This window comes from Vigna umbellata, chromosome 5, assembly GCF_029865625.1.
Source record: "Vigna umbellata cultivar VRB3 chromosome 5, Vumbellata_1.0, whole genome shotgun sequence".
In the NCBI taxonomy this organism is placed as follows: Eukaryota; Viridiplantae; Streptophyta; class Magnoliopsida; order Fabales; family Fabaceae; genus Vigna; species Vigna umbellata.
Genome location: NC_142169.1, coordinates 56,479,422 through 56,500,238, shown reverse-complemented (window position 1 = coordinate 56,500,238; position 20,817 = coordinate 56,479,422). Strand labels below are relative to the sequence as shown.

General features: G+C 29.9%; 1 protein-coding gene across 1 annotated transcript; it reads left to right on the top strand.

Moving 5' to 3' along the window:
* The first annotated feature begins 13,971 nt into the window (after positions 1-13,971).
* LOC124829301 (omega-3 fatty acid desaturase, endoplasmic reticulum) lies at positions 13,972-16,341 on the top strand. The gene is made up of 8 exons (XM_047302775.2): positions 13,972-14,315; positions 14,418-14,507; positions 14,622-14,688; positions 14,852-14,944; positions 15,057-15,242; positions 15,321-15,401; positions 15,643-15,780; positions 15,921-16,341. Exons 1-8 carry the CDS (start codon positions 14,020-14,022, stop codon positions 16,110-16,112), a joined length of 1,143 nt encoding a protein of 380 aa, XP_047158731.1. The 5' UTR covers positions 13,972-14,019; the 3' UTR covers positions 16,113-16,341.
* Positions 16,342-20,817: the final 4,476 nt, after the last annotated feature.

Sequence of the window (20,817 nt, the reverse complement as noted above, 5' to 3'; positions counted from 1 at the left end):
CTGATTTGGGTGGCTTGATTTTGCAACATGATTGAGGGTATGTGTATTGCATGTGAATTATAGTTTGAAAGTATATATGAAACAAAGTTGTGATTGGCGTAAGTGCAACAAGTATGGTTAATGGACGTAATTCCATGGATCTCAAAGGGAGGTCACATGGTGGTGCCCTATAGTGTTGGACGTAATTTCATGATCTTCAAGGAGAAGATTCATGGTGGTGCCCTTAATGTTTAGAATGATTTGCATGGTAGCTCAATATTGGGGGTTTTCCTGATGCTCCAATGGTCTTTCATTCTCAAGTAGAGAGGATTGATCCATGTGGTGAGGAGTAGCAGGAGGTCCTAGTCTTGGATGCTTCCAGTATGACCCAAGGTGAGTGATAACGGACTAACCTCGTGAGTGTGGTAGGGTGAAACCCATTGGCAATGGCTTTGCAAAGCAGTAGAGGCCACCACGAGTGCATAACCCGTCATAGCTCGGCAATCATTCTAGTCCGGACGAGTCAAGTTTAAGTGTAACAAGTCAAGTTTGTATGGGCTAGTATCTGTATTTAACTGTCTATTGTGTATGATTGCTATAACATGACTTTTATATATAGCTCACCCTTGCTTGCGTGTTTGTGTTTGCTTGGGTATGCTTTCTTTTGCAATGATCATCCATTTGGATGAGAGCAGAGGCGGATGAGGTGCCTCTGGAGCAGGCTTTGGAGGAAGACGATGTTGCTGCTTAGTCTCCTCAGGGTTCTATAATTGTTTTTTTGGTATTTGGAATTACTATTCAGTTGTTATGAATCCACCTGTGGTTCTTACCCTTTTGAAATACTCCATTTGCTTAAGTTTTAAGTTCTGCCTCGTTTTGGGATGACTGTAAGCTTAACTTTATTTACAGTCTACTCTAACTGTTATCTCTTATATAAATGTGGACTTACTATGTTATATGTTCAATATAATTTGGGATGTTACAAATGAAATTAAAATTTTTATATTTTTTATTATATTAAAAGTGAAAATACACCTATTCTCGCTAACTATTTTTTTTTCACCTTCATACTTTGAAGATATAATAATAAAAGAAAAGTAAAATAACACTATCCTATTTTTTTAAAAAAACTATTGAATTTTAAATGTAAATTTAAATCTTAGAATAGAATTGAGAAAATTAAATACCATATAGAATACAAAATTAATAAATTCATTTTCTTCAAATTTTGGATTAAAAGTGGTATCAATTTTGATATGATCGAGATTTAGATTTGATTGATATTATATCTAAATTGTTCGCTCAATTAAAGTTTATTAAAATACTATTAAACTTTAACCATTATTCTAACAAGGCTAATGCAATTTTTATTAAAGTGTATTCATATTATTAAATTCAGAAAGGTTTTGTTATAATATTATTGATGAAATTATTCTTCTCAAAAGTTTTGGAGAGTATCACTCTCGAAGTCATCCTCTAAGAGATAAAAGTTGAAAAAATTATGGATCATAATTGGTAAGTGAAGCAAATAACTTTTTATTTAAATCTTCATTAACTTTTATCATGAAAAAAAAAATTAACCAGCTAATTACAAAGTTGGACAAAGGAACTTAAAAGAATCTGCTATTTCTTGTAATCTCTATTCTCATTTTCTTAAAGCTAAATCAAGAAATAAAAACTCTGAACAACTCTCGTTAATTTTTTTTTTTTAAATTATAGATAAATATATTTGGTTGCAATTATAGCATAATTGACGGAGAAACGCAAGAAACGCACGAGGCACACATTTTTATTTACCAAAGCATGAAACATAAATGAATGCATAATTTAAGGTTTTACGTGAGCAAGTTTCACTCCTTAACTATAGTACATGCATTAAGTAGGTAGGTTTCAATTTGGTCATTTAAATAACAACTACCACTTCTTTTATATGACAAAATATCTTCAAATTTTCTATTATATATGTGAATAAACATATAAATCCATGGACTTAAACACACATGTGTTAGGAATATAAGTGTGAGTCTAAGTTTCACATTAGATATAAATAAGAAAGTAGACCAGTATATAAAGATGAAAGACGCATTAATACATTGTTTTAAGGTTTTGGGTAAAGAGTGATGTCGATCTTTAATATAATTGGCTCAGATGTTATTAGTGTTTGTCTAACTCATATAGAACATCTTTTTCGATAGACCCAACAACACGTAGCATCTTCCAATAAATGCAATGACTTCTTCAAAACCAGGCTTCCCTGTCAGGGGACACCACTCCCAAAATATTGTACCTAAACGTAAGTATAGTCTATGTATTAGTGTTAAACTATCTGTAATTACAATCAAATTAAATATGTAAAGACCACTTAACATTTTAAAATAGTTATTGTGTCAGCACTCAAAACGTGTGACTTATAATTAATTACATCTAACAAATCATTGCGTTTCAGATTTAAAAAACAGCTGTTCCTATACCTAGATTAATGGTGATCATATTCATGTACTTAGTGTGACAATATAACTTCAGGATGATATAGCTTAATTATGTTTTTAAAGTCAATCCTCTTAATAACACGATACTTAATAACACGATAGACACAACATTAGTGATTTTAACTTACTAATTACACAACAAAAGGGATTTTCACTATGGTTATATATATACTATTCTTTCCTTCATATAATAGAGGTTTATTGTTTTTGTAAGATAAACATGATTATTGTGACAGGGAAGAAATCTGTATGAACACGTTTAAAGGAGATATATAAAGTCAAAAAGAATTATGGAAGAGTTTGATGACATAAATTTATGGTCAAAATTAATGTTTTAAATGAAAATAATCACATGTTTAATTCGTGTTTTTGTGTGAAACTATGATCTTCTCCGTCTATATCTACTTTTCTTTTCTGTATTTCTTTTAATATGCATCCGTTCATATTTTATTTTTCTTGCATTATACTATTTATTAAGGCCACAACATGGGTGATGCTGAGGTGTTTTCAACCATCTCTTTTATTCTAATGAGAATGCATTAAAAAAGAGGAGAAAACAAAATATATAGAAAAAAAAGGACAACATAAAAACGGAAAGGGAAAAGTATCAAAGAGACGTGTATAAGTTAATGCAAGTAGTTGTATGAGATATATAATTTCAAACAGTAGATTTAAATCAACGTAACGTTATTACTATACATTTTTCTATCTTCAAATACGTGTCATAGAACAAATAAATAACCATTTTATGATTTTAATTATATAAAATAAATATTTTGTCATGTAATGCGCATCTGTATAAAATTTTAAATTGACATAAAGAATATATTATGAGTTGTAGAAGAGTAACGAATATAATGAACAACTCAATAACTGTAATCTATATATAAGCGAATAATTATTTATTTAAAAATCTTTTGCGTAATACTTGTTTAGACGCAAAGGACTTTTTTTTATATATAAATCGATTCAACCCGTTATTCTAACATCACGTTTTTATCTATTGTGCAATTAAATTGGTTTGACTATTTTTTCTTTTTCACTATCAATTTCTCAAATGTTCACACTAATTAATATCTAGGAAGCTGTGTGTCCTTGTATAATAGATATATAATTATTTTTAGAGGAAAAAAATCATATTTATAAAGTGAATAATTTATTTTGAAAGATAAAAATAAAGTAATTTTGTCTGTGATGAAGAATCAGCTGTTATGTACATAGTAAATTGTTCCTTTGTTAAAAATATTAACTATTTTATATCGATTGTCAATAAGACTATTGCTTTATTTCTACTTTTTTATTAAAAAAAAAAAGTGAAACCCTACACAATGATACTTAGTTGGAAAAAAGGCTAGATAATACAAAAGGTTTTGGATAGAAGTAGCCAATACCCTATTAAGTATAATTTATTGATGGAGGAATAGCTATGTAAAGTAGATTAATTGTTGCACCTTGCACGGCAACAACTTGTTTATCATTTGTTGCACGCACCAAACTTTTAGCCTTCTTCTACGCTGTTTTCCCCTATCATTTAAATATTCTTTTAATTAAGTCTTTATTTTTCTTTTTAATATATATATATATATATATATATATATATATATATATATATATATATATATCTTGCTTCATATCTTTTGGCGTGAAAAGTTTAGCTTCATAACATAGCCATATCTTTGTTAAGTTTTTAAAATTCATTTTAACGAACATTTGTTTTTAAACAATCATATCTTTGAAAATGTATATAATTATAGTTGAAATTTGTTAAGAGTTTATCGTGATAAGACTAAATTACAATATATATAATGGATGTAAATTTTATCTTACAAGACAATTTTATAAAATTGAATTAGAAATAAAGTCTATTTTTTTAATATGGTGTCAAAACCATGAATTAGAGTCTATTTTTGTGAAGTTTTTTGTTTCTATTGTTTCATCCGTTATCAAGTTGCTATTAGATCATCCACTAATGTCTAGTCTTATGCTCAAGATGTATATGTTTCGACATGAGTAGAGTGTACCGAAAATCTCACATCGACTGGTGATAAAATTAATTTATAATATATTGATTTTGTAATATTGAATTACGCTTGATGTCTATTTTTTAACATGATATTATAACTAATAGCTAGAGCATATTGTGCAAAGTTTGTTGTTTGTTGGGTTTATTGTTCCACCTATTATTGAACTGTTATCGAATTACCCATTAATATCTAATCTCACAGTCAAAATGTATATGCATTGATGCAAGAGATATGTGTTGGGAGTCTCATGTTGACTAGAGATAAAATTAATTTACAATATAAAAAGTGAGTATAAATCTCACCTTATAAATAAGACATCCACATAAGAGAAACATGGGAGATGATTGAATATTCATTAGGATGCACATAAAGATAGCTTGGTACAATACTTTCGTCTGATCCTACATTTTCCTCAACCATTCAAAAAAAGAAAAAAAACAAGAACGAAGTCAAAAAATTTATACAATAGAACTTTTCAAAAGAAGATTTATGATACCATAAGAGACTTGATGTTATGTCCATGGTTAAGAAACTATAGGTGTAATAAAGAGAACATAAAGTTTGAAAGAAAGGAAGAGAAAAACTATAAAAGATGTATATTAATAGAAGAGAAGTTTTCTAATACAAATCTTGCAAGAAAAGATGAAGACATGAATATATAGAAGTGAGAAACTATCAAACATATAGAAAATGCTAGGCTAGAAGAAATGACGTTGGACGAAGGGTGACTTTTATCATAATTAGATAAATTTATAATTCTAAGAGTATAATAACAATAAATTATATTTTATATACAATCTAAGATTGCAAGAATATTTAATTGTATCTTATAATAAGAAGATTATTTAACATCTCTAGTATCTTTTAAATAATTTCTATAAGTACTTTTTTTTTCGCTATACAATAATATTTATCCATCTAAAGTATTATTGACAATTTAATTTAACTCCTTATATTTGTTAAAATAGTTTCTTGTACCTATTCTATAAAATTTGATGCAAGAACTCTTTTAACTTTATATGTTAATATACATAATGACTATAAGTGAACTTATTATTTTTTATTTTCTTAATGAGTTTATGTTCTTAATATCAGCACCACAAATGATAATGATACTATTTCAAGTAAAATACTTTAGGATAGAGTATTTTCACTTTAACACCAATGTGATGCTTGAATGATAATATTGAATAGATATAATACTATCGCTTAAGTGTTACTTGGATAAAAACTTAGTGTTCAAGCAAAATATGTAAAAAGCTAAAAAAATTGCAACCAAAACTATTGAAATAGAAAAGAATGCATTTCGATTGTAATTTTCAATATTTAACCTTAATTAGCTTGTCTTACCATTGATTATAATTTGATAATGAAAAAGATAATTGATGAACTAATACCTTAAGACAAAGATAGGATATTTAGAAATACAAAATGAGTAAATAATAAAATATTTTAAATCTATTTGTAAATATCTTAAAACCACGTTTCTTTAAGTTAAATAGATTGGACCTTACGTCTATCACATGAAACCAAAAAGTAAAAATCAACCATCCTTAATAATAAAAAATAATGAATATTTCTTTTATGACAATCAAAATCAAAATATATTTATTTTAATTTGGAAAAACGTATTTAAACGTAAATAACTATTAGAATTGACTTAAAAAAATTTATTTAAGCATTAAAGGTAATAGACTATGTAACATCCCAATTTAGTAATATAAAACTAATAAAATAAAACATTACATGGTTAATGATATAATAAGAACTATAGATTAACTATGAACAAAATTCTTCACCTGAAGAATAAAGATTCAACCTAAACTACAAGCTTTACTCCTAGTTTCCCGCTGCGACAACGGAAAGATTGTATCCATAAGCTCACACCAGCAAAGTGATCATTGCAAAAGAGAAAACTGCATACAAAGACATACCACAGAAAAACAAGGATAAGCTAGTATAATTTAATAGTCATGTGAACATAAAATTCAAACATACAAATCAGATAATCATACACATGTATAAAACATATAAACACATATTGACCGACCACTTTAACTTGACTGTCTGGACTAGTATGAATATGTAGCCTTTTTTCGTTCGTGCACTTGTGGGTGTAGTAACTGTTAGACGATTTCGGCAAGCGTACCGAATCATTCAAGTAATAAACCATGGTAAGACTAGGTATCGTTTTCCCAAAAGACTCGTAATACTAGAAAATTGTGCGATTAACAACTAATCTAGACTCAATAACATAAAATCAATTTACAAACAAGTGGAGAAACATAAATTTATACATAATTACAAGGTTGGACTTTGTGAAGACACTTAGATATGGATAAAGGTAAGAAATGATATGGATCGGCTTTGCTCAGATTAGATTTCACCACTTTCACTCTTGTGCATAAAAAGTTTCATCTCCTCTCCATTAATTACTAATGTCAACCATCGAAATTACTTTATCCCTAATTTCTTAGGTGAAAAGCCTAAATCCTCTATTAACAATCAAATCCATGATCAATTAATAAGAAAATCCGCATTAAAGAACAAAGATCTTAAGACAACTAATGTAGTAAGTTCCCTACTAGATTCATACATTCACTAGGCCCCTTGTTTCAGGTCTAGATCACAAGATACGTTCCCATATCCCATGAATCCCAAAAATCAATTCATGAATGTTTCCATTACAAGAAAGCATTAAAGATTGGAAACAAGAAACTAGAAATTAATAGAGCAGGCATATATATATTCAAATCATTCAACAAATACACAAGAATCTAGTAATTACATCAATTCTTAACAAGATGAATTTGGTTCTCCATTTCCATGGAAGAACCTCAAGCTTACAAACATGGTGGATGGAAGAAGAAAGAGACGCAAAGGAAGAGGAGGAGATGTTCCCACAAGCTCCTCGCGCCCTTCATGAGCTCCTGCAGTGAAATCGCGCTTCCAAAGAACCAAAGACCTGAGTTATGGGAGAGTTTCCCCCTCTAAAACTGCCTTCTCTGCCTCTGGTTCGTGTCCTTAAAGAGATGGGTCATAAGTGATTTTTCGTTGGGCGAGCAGGGTCAACTCGCTGGGCCACTAGGTCCTGGTCATTAGGCCAATCTGCTCCCTCTAGCTGGGCCAATGATGCGCTCTGGCTGGGCCACTGATGCGCTCTGGCTGGGCCACTCTGCTCCTTCTGGCTGGGCCACTGATGCACTCTGGCTGGGCTACTGATGCACGCAGGGTCTCTTTGATATTTTCCAATCCTTATTCTATTGCGAAATAAACACACAAAAACACTCATATTGATATAAAATCAATTATATATACATTTTATACAACTTTTCATGAGATTTTACTCCATAATACATCAAAGGAGATTAAAATAAGTGCTCAGTATATGTAATTTTTGACACTTATCAGTAACGGAAACTCATTAGCTGCCGCACGAGGTTAACCTCTTATCACTCACCATAGAACCCTCCCCCTCCCTCGGCTAGGGCCTCCTGCTATTCTCACGACATGACTTACTCATCTCTACTTGAGACTTGGTAATCATTAGAATGTCAGGACGAAATCCGTGGATTTCGCTGTCCATATTCATACTATAACACCACCTCGATAACCAATCACTGAGACATTCCTCCTTGAAATTCTCTTTTATACCAGTTGAAACAACATACCTTATTTAAACATTAATACAATTTCTCATACATAATAGATCAATACAACTATAATAAGCAATCAGAGTCAAACCATAAAATCAGTATTTGAATACCAAATAACATTTCGTAGAAGAAGACCGAACGACAACAACACAACCCATGAGTAAGATCGAACGAAAAAGATAAATATAACCTACGAACAAGACCGAACGGGAAAACACTCACAACACACGAACATGACCAAACGGTCATTTAATGAGTAAGGCTCAAACATGAGCCTAACACAGTTTGAGAACCGAATACTATAATTAAACCGAACACTTATAGCTTAGGCCGAACACTTAGAACTTAAATTGAATACTAAGAAGTTAGACATAATCCTTATGGCCTAGACCGAACATTTATATTGTAGATCGAATAATATCATAAAACCGATTACTAAAGCGTGACTAAACCGTTATTAATAGAAGACCCAGAAGAAACCAAACGCAGTTAAGACCGAACACTACCAAGACCAAACGCTAGAACAAGACCGAGCACTGCCAAGACCGAGTGCTAGTACAAGACCGAGCACTACCAAGATCGAGCACTACCAAGACGGAGCCCTACCAAGACCGAGAGCTAGAACAAGACCGAGAACTACTAAGATCGAGTGCTAGTACAAGATCGAGCACTACCAAGACCGAGCCCTACCAAGACCGAGCGCTAGAACAAGACCAAGAACTATCAAGACCGAGTGCTAGTACAAGACTGATCACTACCAAGATCGAGCACCCACCTAAGACCGAACGGTCATGAACTGGTAAGACTCTACAGACTGAATCCAGTTAATGACCGAGTACCTGAACGTAACCGAGCGGTCAACAACGAACGCTCAGCTTTCTGCATAATTCTGCAGAACTTCTGCAGAATTATGAACAAGCTAGATTATCCCCAAACTAAACATTTTCCCCAACTTCTAATCCTCTAGATTTGTATCTTATACCAAATTACATTAAACCAAGGGTGTTTAAAGTTTTATAAACATTTCCTAAAGGTTCTGCTACCAAATTCACGATAAAAAACTGCATTATCATTAACTTAAGGACTCAATTCAATCTTACTGGTTTTTGGCATAGTTTAAGTAACTTAAAGATTCTAACAAGTCATAATTTACTCATAAAAGCTTATCCCACTAACCGATTGAACACCTAAACCCAAATTTCCATTTTCACTACTCCACTTCCTAAAATTCACTTTAAAACAATAACAGAAAATTATGCAGAACAATTCAACATGATCATAGCCAATGTCGAACACACAATCATCCCAATTCATACACATGCAACTTCAAAACAACATTCTCATTCACAATAAATTTATGGCTTAATACCCTATTTTGTCCCCAGTTTCGCTTGAAAATGTCAAATTAGTCCATCCTTTAAAAAATGCGTCAATTACGTCCTCACTTAATAAAATTTGCATCAATGAAATCCCTTCCGTTAAATCCGTACAAACGGCGTTAATTATCTAAGTAGAAGAAAGAGAAAAATAATTAACGCCGTTTGTACGGATTTAACGGAAGGGATTTCATTGATGCAAATTTTATTAAGTGAGGACGTAATTGACGCATTTTTTAAAGGATGGACTAATTTGACATTTTCAAGCGAAACTGGGGACAAAATAGGGTATTAAGCCTAAATTTATCAATTAAATTAACTAGCTTCCCTTATCTCAAAGAAACTTGGACAAATTTTACCACCTTCAAACTCTTGCTTAGACCGTAGGAATTTCTAGAAACGTCTATAGATTTCCGATTGGTGAAAGGAGACCAACCATAGAACCAAGATTGAAGTTAGAACTAGAAAAGAAAAGAGTTAAACACATGCAAACAGAATTGTGCTTGCATGTGTTAGAAACCAAAATTTTCTAAAAACAGAAGAACAAAACTTACCGATTCAAAACTCAGAACTAATCGATGGAATGGAAAGCTTTAGATACCAGGATCACTCAGGTACGGTCTGATTGTTGAACAAATGGAGTGAGATGGAAGAAATGTAAAGAGTAAGAAAAGTAAAAGTAAAAAATTGAGGTTTTAGAAACACTTGTTTCTAAAACACTTTTTCTAAAACACTTGTTTCTGTAACTTCAGTTCACAAATTAATTATACGTGTTTGTACAATTTTTAAAAACACTTATCCAAAAGCAATGGATCAATCTTCAGAAACTAATTACGTATGTAGCTTCATTAAATATTTTAGTTTACTGGGGTTTGTACAAAATTAACTTTCACATTTGTTTGAACTAAAATGAAAAAGTTGTTTGTTTAAGGCTGAATTTAATCTCATTTTTTTTAAATCTTATATCAACTATATAAGAAGAATCAAATATATATATATATATATATATATATATATATATATATATATATATATATATGGGGTTTGCTAACGCGCGTACGCCTGTTTTTCAGTTGGTACATTTTAGCAATGTGTACCGGGTTTTAGTAGACAAAAATATTCTTATATACAATGAATTCTAAGTTTTAAGGTTAAGGGTATTTTAATAATTTTCATTCTCAAAACTTAAAAAAAAAAAAGAAACCCCCCAAACCCTTAGTCACCTCTCTCATTCCTCTCAATCCTTTCTCTTTCATCTCTCTCACTCCAACCTTTTCTCTGTCATTCCTACTGCAGCACCAATTGAAAAAATAAAAAACATTTGCCTTTAAACAATTTGCCTTTGTAAAGAGTTGAATCATTGACATATTCACCTTCAGGCAAAGGTTCATTCAAGATCTCCTCAATTTCACCATCTTCACTAACCTCTCTAATTTCATCATCTGCATACGTTGAATCATCATCTCTAAAAAAACCCTCCAGGCCAATTACCAATTCTTTCGGATGTCATTATGCTTGTAAAAATTAGATAAAATTAGATACAACAAAAATTATAAAATGAAAACTCATTATAACGAGTATTTCTGATTTTTTCCAAGTCAATTACCAATTTCTTTGTGCTTGTGAAAATTGGATAAAATTAGATAAGACAAAAATTATAAGATGAGAACTCGTTATAAAATCATTTTTTTGTAAGATTGTTTAACGGCAAGTGTTTCTGATTTTTTCAATTGGGGTTACAGTAGGGATGACAGAGAAAAGATTGGAGTGAGAAAGATGAAAGAGAAAGGGTTGAGAGGAATGAGAGAGGTGAGTAAGGGTTTGGGGTTTTTTTTTTTTTAGTTTTGAAAATGAAAATTATTAAAATACCCTTAACCTTAAAACTTAGAATTCATTATATATAAGGATATTTTTGTCTACTAAAATCCGGTACACATTGCTAAAATGTACCAACTGAAAAACAGGCGTACGCGCGTTAGCAAACCCCTATATATATATATATATATATATGAATAATTTTTATTTTACAAGTTAATTTTATAAAATAAATTAAATATCACTTGTTAACATATATCAAAATATTTAAATAACGTTTAATAATTTATTATGTCATCCACTATCAAATCATTAATCATTTATAAAAAAAATTTAATTTCAAGTCAAAATTAAGCAATAGACAGAAAAATATGCTATGAACTCATGGATTGTGATGCTTCAAATTTCAATGTTTATTACACGTGAAATTTTAATAGATAAGCATGTGTTTATTAACCTATTTATCGATAAATTCTAACTTTCTAGACATTTTATTACTCTATTTTTTCTCTCGGACGTTTTATTATTATGTTTTTTCAATTTTTACAAATTTTATTATTACATTAATACCTAAACTATGTTTTTTTGCAAGGAAAGGTGATAAGACGAGGTCGTTTTATTAAAACATCAGTACTTGTTATAAATTTGGCAAGGTAGTAAAATATGGACATTTTTAAAAATATAGATAATAATAAAATATGTGAAAAAAAAATTAGATAGTAGGATTTAGGAAATGATGCTAGTTTCGTGAGAAAATGTGCCATCAAACTTAATTAAAATAGTGATAAGAAGGAATGGTGTTAATTGGTAATAATAGATAACATCTAGAAATTTCTCTCTCTCTTTAATTTGATATATTTGAAGTCCTCACGGTTAAACAAAGGAAATATATATCTAAAACTCTTAATTATCCAAATAAACTTTTACGTTTGCTTTCCAAGTTCCTATAATTAGCAAATTTATATCCTTTTTGTTTTGTCATGACAGATGACAAAAATAGATGTATTTAAAATATTCGTAGATAAAATTTACATTTACAAATATTTATAAGTGTAAATAATATATATTTTAATATCTATTTATAAATAGATTTCAATATTATATTATTCATGCATAATATTTATTATTTGCAAAAGAAATTAAAATTAAAATTTAATTTATATTTTATTAAATTCAATTCAATTAAAATTAAATTTTAATTTATATTATGTTTTATATTTTTTATAATTTTTTTTATATTTTATTTTAAAAATTTATAAAATAAATTTTTTAAATACGTATTCACGTGTATCAATTTATAAATTTTAAAATACTCATAAATATTTTTTAAACAAATATTATCCGATAATTCTTTTTATTGTGAGTCAAATAATAAACACACATTATTAATCAGACATTATTAATTAGACATTATTAATCTCCAACCTAATATTCAATACGTTATTATTCTTATTTATCTTGCTACATTTTGTTAGAGAGAAAAGACTTAAAAACATCATATTATATTATTAATAAATAAATAATGTAAACAATTATTCTATAACAAAACAAAAAATAGAGGAAACAAAAACTGATAATTAACGACGAAAGAAACTTTATATCTTGTTGAATGAACACTAGAGATTTGATCACAAGGGTGAACTTTTATGAGCCCGTTATAGAATAATATACCTAAGAGTTTGAAAGAACTTGCTCAGAAGTCAAATAAAACTGAACTGAATTTGGTATACACATGCATGTGACCATTTATTATGATATATATAATGTATATTCATAGTTCATTCATTTGACTTGTTCAAAAGACGTGGAAAATAAGCTGAAAATAGGTAAGTTGCAAAAAGTATTATAAAAATAAGGAATGGGGAAAAGGTAACACGTACATATTTAGGGAGAGAATGAACCTTGCTTATGTCACCATATTCAAAGAGTCAAGAGACAGAAAACTTAATAATGAAAAAAAAATTACTCAAAAAAAGAATAATAGTATAATAAAATATACTAAAAAAGGCTTAGGAATTCAAATTTTGAAAAGATAATTCACTTATGAGTAATTTCAAATCCCTTTAGAAGAGATTGTTGAGAATTAATGATCAAAATACTTGTTAAAATTTTAACCATATAAAATAATAACATCAATGTTAGTATTTCCTAGAATTGTTTTTTCGTAATTTGGTATATTTGAACTCATCAGGTTAAATAAAGAATAAATATATTTCTAAAATTTAGCCATAATAAACATTTTCTCCTTATTTTGCATGTTTCTATATTGGGTATAATAAAAACCTTTCCCGTTGGACCCACTGGCCTGATAAAACCAAAACACTCTGTATCAGATTCTCTGATTTTCATACATAGCCAAGAAAGCAGCGCAAATAAAAGGTACAAAACTAAATTAATTAATAAATTTAATCTGTGTTATAATTAAGATTATTATATTACCATGATTTATTGTTTATACATATATAATGAGTGTTGAGGTAGATGTTGGTGAATTTTCTCAAGCATCACACATGGGGTCACAGACATGTGTGTGTGTGTGTATATATATATATATATATATATATATATATATATATATATATATATATATATATATATATATATATGTGTGTGTGTGTGTGTGTATAAATAATCCCTCTCCAAAGAAACATTGTAACAGAGAAAGAACCATCGAGAAAAAATGGTTCAAGCTCAAACTCTGCAGCATTTTGGTAATGGGGCAAGGGAAGGAGATCAAACTTATTTTGATCCAGGTGCTCCACCACCCTTTAAGATTGCAGATATCAGAGCAGCAATTCCCAAGCATTGCTGGGAGAAAAGCACACTGAGATCTCTCAGTTATGTTCTCAGGGATGTCTCAGTGGTCACAGCATTGGCGGCTGCAGCAATTGCCTTCAATAGCTGGTTCTTCTGGCCACTCTATTGGCCTGCACAAGGCACAATGTTTTGGGCCCTGTTTGTTCTTGGACATGATTGGTATCTCAATAAGAATTGATTATGTTATTTCTCTTAGTTTTGCGTGATTATAATCCATGTTTTTCATCCTGGTGAGTTCTAATTTGTTGATGCTTTGAACAGCGGGCATGGAAGTTTTTCAAACAGTTCCAAGTTGAATAGCTTTGTGGGCCACATCTTGCACTCCTTGATCCTTGTACCATACAATGGATGGTCGGTTCCTTTTAGCAACTTTTCTTGTTCACATTGTCCTTGAATTTCTTTTGTTTCCTAAATCTTTATTCTGATTTGACAACCTAACCATTTCACAACTCATGGATTCTGCAGGAGAATCAGCCACAGGACTCACCACCAAAACCACGGCCATGTTGAGAACGATGAATCCTGGGTTCCGGTATGAGTTTCCTTAGTTTCCACTTTTTTCTCTTTTCTCAGTATCCATCAATGATTAGATTTGTCGGTTCGATACAAGAAGAGGAGGAAGAGGAAAAATCTAGGTATGTGATTGAACTTCATGAGGCAGTTCATGATTGTTGTGTCTTTTTGATTTACCTCAGTTAACGGAGAAGGTTTACAAGAATCTAGACAACATGACAAGAATGCTGAGATACTCTTTTCCTTTTCCAATCTTTGCATATCCCTTTTATTTGGTGAGAGCATTATTTTATTCTAGTTTTTAATTCCTGTTATTCCTGATATATCTTACCTTAAACTCTGAATTCTCCATCTCTCACTCTCATTCTGATATGAACCATATTTCAGTGGAACAGAAGCCCAGGGAAAGAAGGTTCTCATTTCAACCCTTACAGCAACTTGTTCTCCTCTGGTGAGAGAAAAGGCGTGGTAACTTCGACCCTGTGTTGGGGCATCGTGCTTTCTCTGCTTCTCTATCTTTCCCTAACAATAGGTCCAATTTTCATGCTCAAGCTCTATGGGGTACCCTATTTGGTAATCTATCTCTGTCACACTCTTCACTATTAATTGGTTAACTCATTTCCAACCATTTACTTACTTCAACTTGTGTAGATCTTCGTCATGTGGCTGGATTTCGTCACCTACTTGCATCATCATGGTTACACGCATAAACTACCTTGGTACCGGGGCCAGGTATCATCCTTAAACATCATTTATCTCATTAATATTTCAAGACAATTACAAAAGTAACTACCTTTCAATTTTTTAGATTTATGACCACCTTTCTTTGACTATTTTCACTATTTTCACCCACTTTGGCTCAATTTGTCACATGGTTATTTAAACAATCAACATATTTATGTGCAATTTTGCCATACTTGAAAAGAAGATATTACATCATCCATCATGTTACTCTGTCTGTGTAATTTCACAGGAATGGAGCTATCTAAGGGGTGGTCTTACAACAGTAGATCGTGACTATGGTTGGATTAACAACGTTCACCATGACATTGGCACTCATGTTATCCATCACCTTTTCCCTCAAATTCCACATTACCATTTGGTGGAAGCGGTATTCTCTTCTTTCTCCACAGATCATTATACAGATCAAAAGTAGTATCAGTTAAATAATCACAATAATATTTTCCTTTTTTTCTATGGTTCTGATATGCCCTTTTCTTCCTTTTTTTTTCTATTGTTTTGGCACCACAGACTAAATCAGCAAAATCAGTGCTTGGAAAGTATTATCGTGAGCCTCAGAAATCTGGGCCATTGCCATTTCATCTATTGAAGTACTTGCTACAAAGCATAAGTCAGGATCACTTCGTTAGCGACACTGGGGACATTGTGTACTATCAGACTGATCCCAAGCTCCACCAAGATTCTTGGACCAAGTCCGAGTAAAAAAGTTTTGATGCTACCAAATTGACCTATTTCTCCCTAAAATATTTCCTATGTAACTAAGAACATATATATGCTACCTACTCAAATCAATTGTTAGGTAACATGTATAAGCTTTCATAAACCATACATGCTAGAAAGCACTTACTTTGAAAAGCATGATATGTTAGAAATGAATCTGTTTCTCAACACCCTGATCAATTAATATACTTCAATAAGCGTTTCTGTTATATACGTCAGAGTTGCGCTCCTTAAAAAATCCTCCCATGATGGTTCGGCCAACTATAATTTTAACACACTTAAAACTATTTAATGATTTGGTTCTGAGTATTGAATGGATTTTAAAGAGAAAGTACAGAATAATAAATGCTAATTGAACAATTAGCAGTTAATGTATGATAAAATTATGTTATCAACTGTTTCAAGCAGTGCTATTATTGAGAATTTTACTGCTTAAAGCAGATCTTGCACTCTAGAAAAGTCCTATACTTGAAAAATGAAACTGTAAATGAACAATTTTTTCCAATTGGGTGTGTTCAGAATGTTAGCATAGTTCAAAAGCAAAATAACAAAGGAGAGCCATTCATAAATAGCCCAAGCCTTTTTTGACGTTGCCGTTTCAACAGTACAAAGACAGGTTGTGAGATGATGTTGTAACTAACATGGTACTTCATGTCTGTATCTGCCACAAATCACGTTACAGCAATGTCACTTTTATTTCAACCACACAAAGTGCTGAAGGTTGGGATACCAAGTATATGTTTTGTTATGTTTTATTCAGTAAGAGAATCCAAATGAATGAAGGAGAGAAGAGAATCAGCAGAGGAGATAATTCTTAGATTGCATCATAAGAAAAAAGCTAACTTTTTCCTCTTAATTCAATAGAAAATAATGATAATAATAATATTTAAAAATATGCAAAAACAAGTATCTTTTGTCATTTTATTACGTACTCTGCTGATTTTCCTCTTCTTTCATTCCTATTTTAAAAATACACTAAAGATGAAACTAATGCTCTCTGTTTTTTTTCCCATACATCTTTCCATATTTTCTCATCTCATGGTTAAGAAAAAGCATGAAAAGGGCTTACCTTTCATGGTCATAATGTAAAAACTTTGAGGAACTATGTGTAAGCAATCAGTGAAGAAGAACAGTTACTCTAACAAATCAAATTTCATTAATTGATATGCAAATAAAACATTAAAAATTAGTTTAGTTCTTAAAAATTATGAAATAAACCTTAAAGCATTTGGGTGCTACAAATCAAAATGACCCTTTAAGTTGTAATATCAAATTAAAATGTATTGTACATTCATAACATTTGATTTTGTGTGTATGAAGGACTAATGATCCTTTAAGTCTTTTTTGTGTGTGAAGGACTAATTAGTTCATTTTTTCTAGAGATAAAAGGTTCCAAAAGTATTTAAAGATTGAGTTTGGGAATTGGCACAAAAACATATACCACTATGCTTGTAGTTTGTCCTCTAAAGGCTAATTTTGCTAATTACTTTTAGGATGGCCTAGTTGTCAGGGTGTAGTTAATGACACATTGTTGCAAATTTGGCTGAAACAAAGATCACCGGTTGAGAACTAATTAAGGATATATCCTTGGAGGGGTTGAACATGCTGTCAGTGTCTCTATGTTTATTTGGTATATAAGAAATAGAAAAATAAATGTTGATAATTTGTATCAGTTCAGTTCGTGGTAAAATTGTGACCACTTACCCATTATCTCTGGTTGGAGAAAATCTTGGCTACCCCACTTTCCCTTTGTAGCTCTATAAAGTTAATGCTTCTATAAAAAAGAAAAACAACTAAAACCAACCAACACTTATGCTAGAAAATATTATTTGTATATATAAAAGTAGAGGTAAATTTTATTTTATAGAGTAATGTTTTTAGATTAACTTAAACTTAAAATCTATTTTTTAAAATAATATTAGAGTGATATAAAATATATCTTAATAAAATTGTTATTTTGTTGGATTTATTTTATCATTCATTATCGTTCCACAACTATCAAATCACTCGTTATTAAGATATTTTCATATTGAGTAGTCATACTTTGACACGTCAAAGTGGTAAAAACACTCATTTGACACATCAGATGTCATTAAATTTTAAAATTAGACATTATGATGGTATAGAAATTCAGCAAAGATGAGTCTCACACCGTATCAAATGAATGTTAAAAAACAAAACTGTGTCAAAATATTATTATTGTTTCATATTTCAAACTTTTCCAATAAGTCCGTGAAAGCGAACAAAAGACAATTTCCTTATTATTTTTTTCTTTGCAAATGTTTGTATCAAAACATAATATAATGTCAAAATCTAATAATTGACTTTGTTCCACTAGCAAGAGTACTACTACTACTAAGAATTAAGTTGAGTGGCAAGGTAACATAGATATAGAAATGAGAGGTAGTGGTGCAGTGATTATGGTGAAGAACATGGGCTGTTTTTCACCAAATGTTGTATGATGTCATGAACAACATGCTGCTGTTGGTTGAGGCTTCAAGTCTATGCACCATAGTCTCATTAAGTAAGTATAGGAATGGCATTGTTTAGTTTCATAAGGAACTAAATATATGCACCAAAAGAAGTTGTGGGATTTGTTGTTTATACTAAATTCATTAAGATTAACCTAAAAAAAAGTTTTAGTATTTATCAAATTGTAAGCTCACATCATAACATATTACAACAATAATATTTCATGCGAGTTCTTAATTTTAAAGTTGTAGAGTACTTTATTTCCATATATTTAGAAACATGGTTTTTAAAATGTGTTCACAAAACCATGGTTTCAGCTGCAATGGCCACATTTGTTGGTCATGTTCACAACATTCAAAAATAATAAAAACAAGCATTGAAAGAAAAGAAGAGAAGACGAGAGAGTGAGAGCCAGAGAGTCCTTTTATTTTCTTTTTATGGTGTGTTTTGATAAGAGAGTAATTTATATATTTAATAAATTTGAAATTGGTTAGCATAAAAAGAATTGTTTAATGAAAAAATAAAAATAAAATTAAAAATTTGTAGAAGGTAATTCAAAAATAAAATAATAAAATTTGAAATTTACTTAAAAAAATAAAATTTCACAATTAGTCACTTTCTCTATATCCATATTTTGATACATTTAATTTAAAAATTAAATGTAAAAGTGTTATTTTATTATATAAATTCGACTAATATTTTTTTATAAAGTATAATTTTAAATGTTATATTTTAAAATAAATATTTTTGAAGTGAAATTGAAAGAAAGTTAAATTATTTTATATAAATAATAAAATTGAAATGAAAAATATTTTAATTATTTTATTTAAAAAAGTATAAAATAAATAGAATTTGAATGTAAATAATTTATATATAATGCAATTTGTATTTCTGAAATTATAGTAAATACAATGTTAAGTGTCACAAGAAATTGATATTTTAAAATACATTATGAAAATCATCTTTTAGTGTTTTCTGATTTCTCTCTTCTCTTTTTCACTATTTGTTTATCTAATTGAAAAATCGAAATTGTATGATTGATCCTCACGACAAACTCTTTAATTTGGACAGATCAATTTCTTAGTTTGGGTAAGTTGAATATCATCCTTTCTCTTGATCTATTTCTGATTTTTGTTGCATGTGAGTCTTTTCTGTGCACGTGTCTTTTTATCATCAATAATGGTATGATATGATATTTTTGTAATGTTTGTATGTGTTGATAGAATATTCTATGGATGTTAAAGGCATTTTTGTTTATTAAGAAACTTTAGAGTTGTTTTATAGATAAGGAAAATGAGTTATTTAAATATATGTTGTGCCTCTGTATACAATTGTGATGAAATTATGATTTGGTTAAATTGAATTTATTATATAGTTTGAATTCGTTGGTTGAAACTTTGTATGTGATGTTTGGTTAAGTTGATCATGTCATTCGAGTGGTGTGTGTGCAAGCATAATCTTCTAGTGTGATTGGTCTCAATAATTAGTAAATTGGACTCAATAGGTTTTAAAATAGTGAAATGGTTTGACATTGAACTTGTGGTGGTAATTGTGTAATCTAGTTATTGTTGTAAGATTTAATTAAAGATATGTGAGTTTGATTCAACTGGTATTAGAGAGTGTATGTTGTTCTTGTAGAATCTTGGTTTTGTTATTGATAATAATTCCTCTATGTCACCTTTAATTGATCAAATTTGGGAGCTAAGACATAGTTATATTGTGATTTTATGAAGTTGTGGAATAACTTAAGAAAGAAAGATTTATGGACCCAACTATCAAAAACTCTCATGATTTCACTTCTCATTTTGCCATCATATAAAAAGATTATATTATTATAATATTATTATTTTAATATTTTTTCTAATAGATTCACGTAGTGAAGCCATTATTCACTATTTAAATATTTTAATATTTATTTATGGTATTTCACACCTTATTTCAAATACAAAACTTATAAACTTATATTTCTTATTAAATGTAAATTCAAGCTGTGAAAATAAAAAATATTATCTCAAGAATATATCGTAAAACTTTAAACTCAATCCAAAAATTATCAAAGTTAGAATTAAATTGTTGTTAAAGTAACTCAAAACATAAAATTGTTAATTCAAACTATGAGAATCTAATCATAAATTTCTAAAAGGAAATCTTGACCGTGAAAATGAACTACTATGTTATACGGCAACTCAAGAAATTATCTTCTAAAAATTCTGTT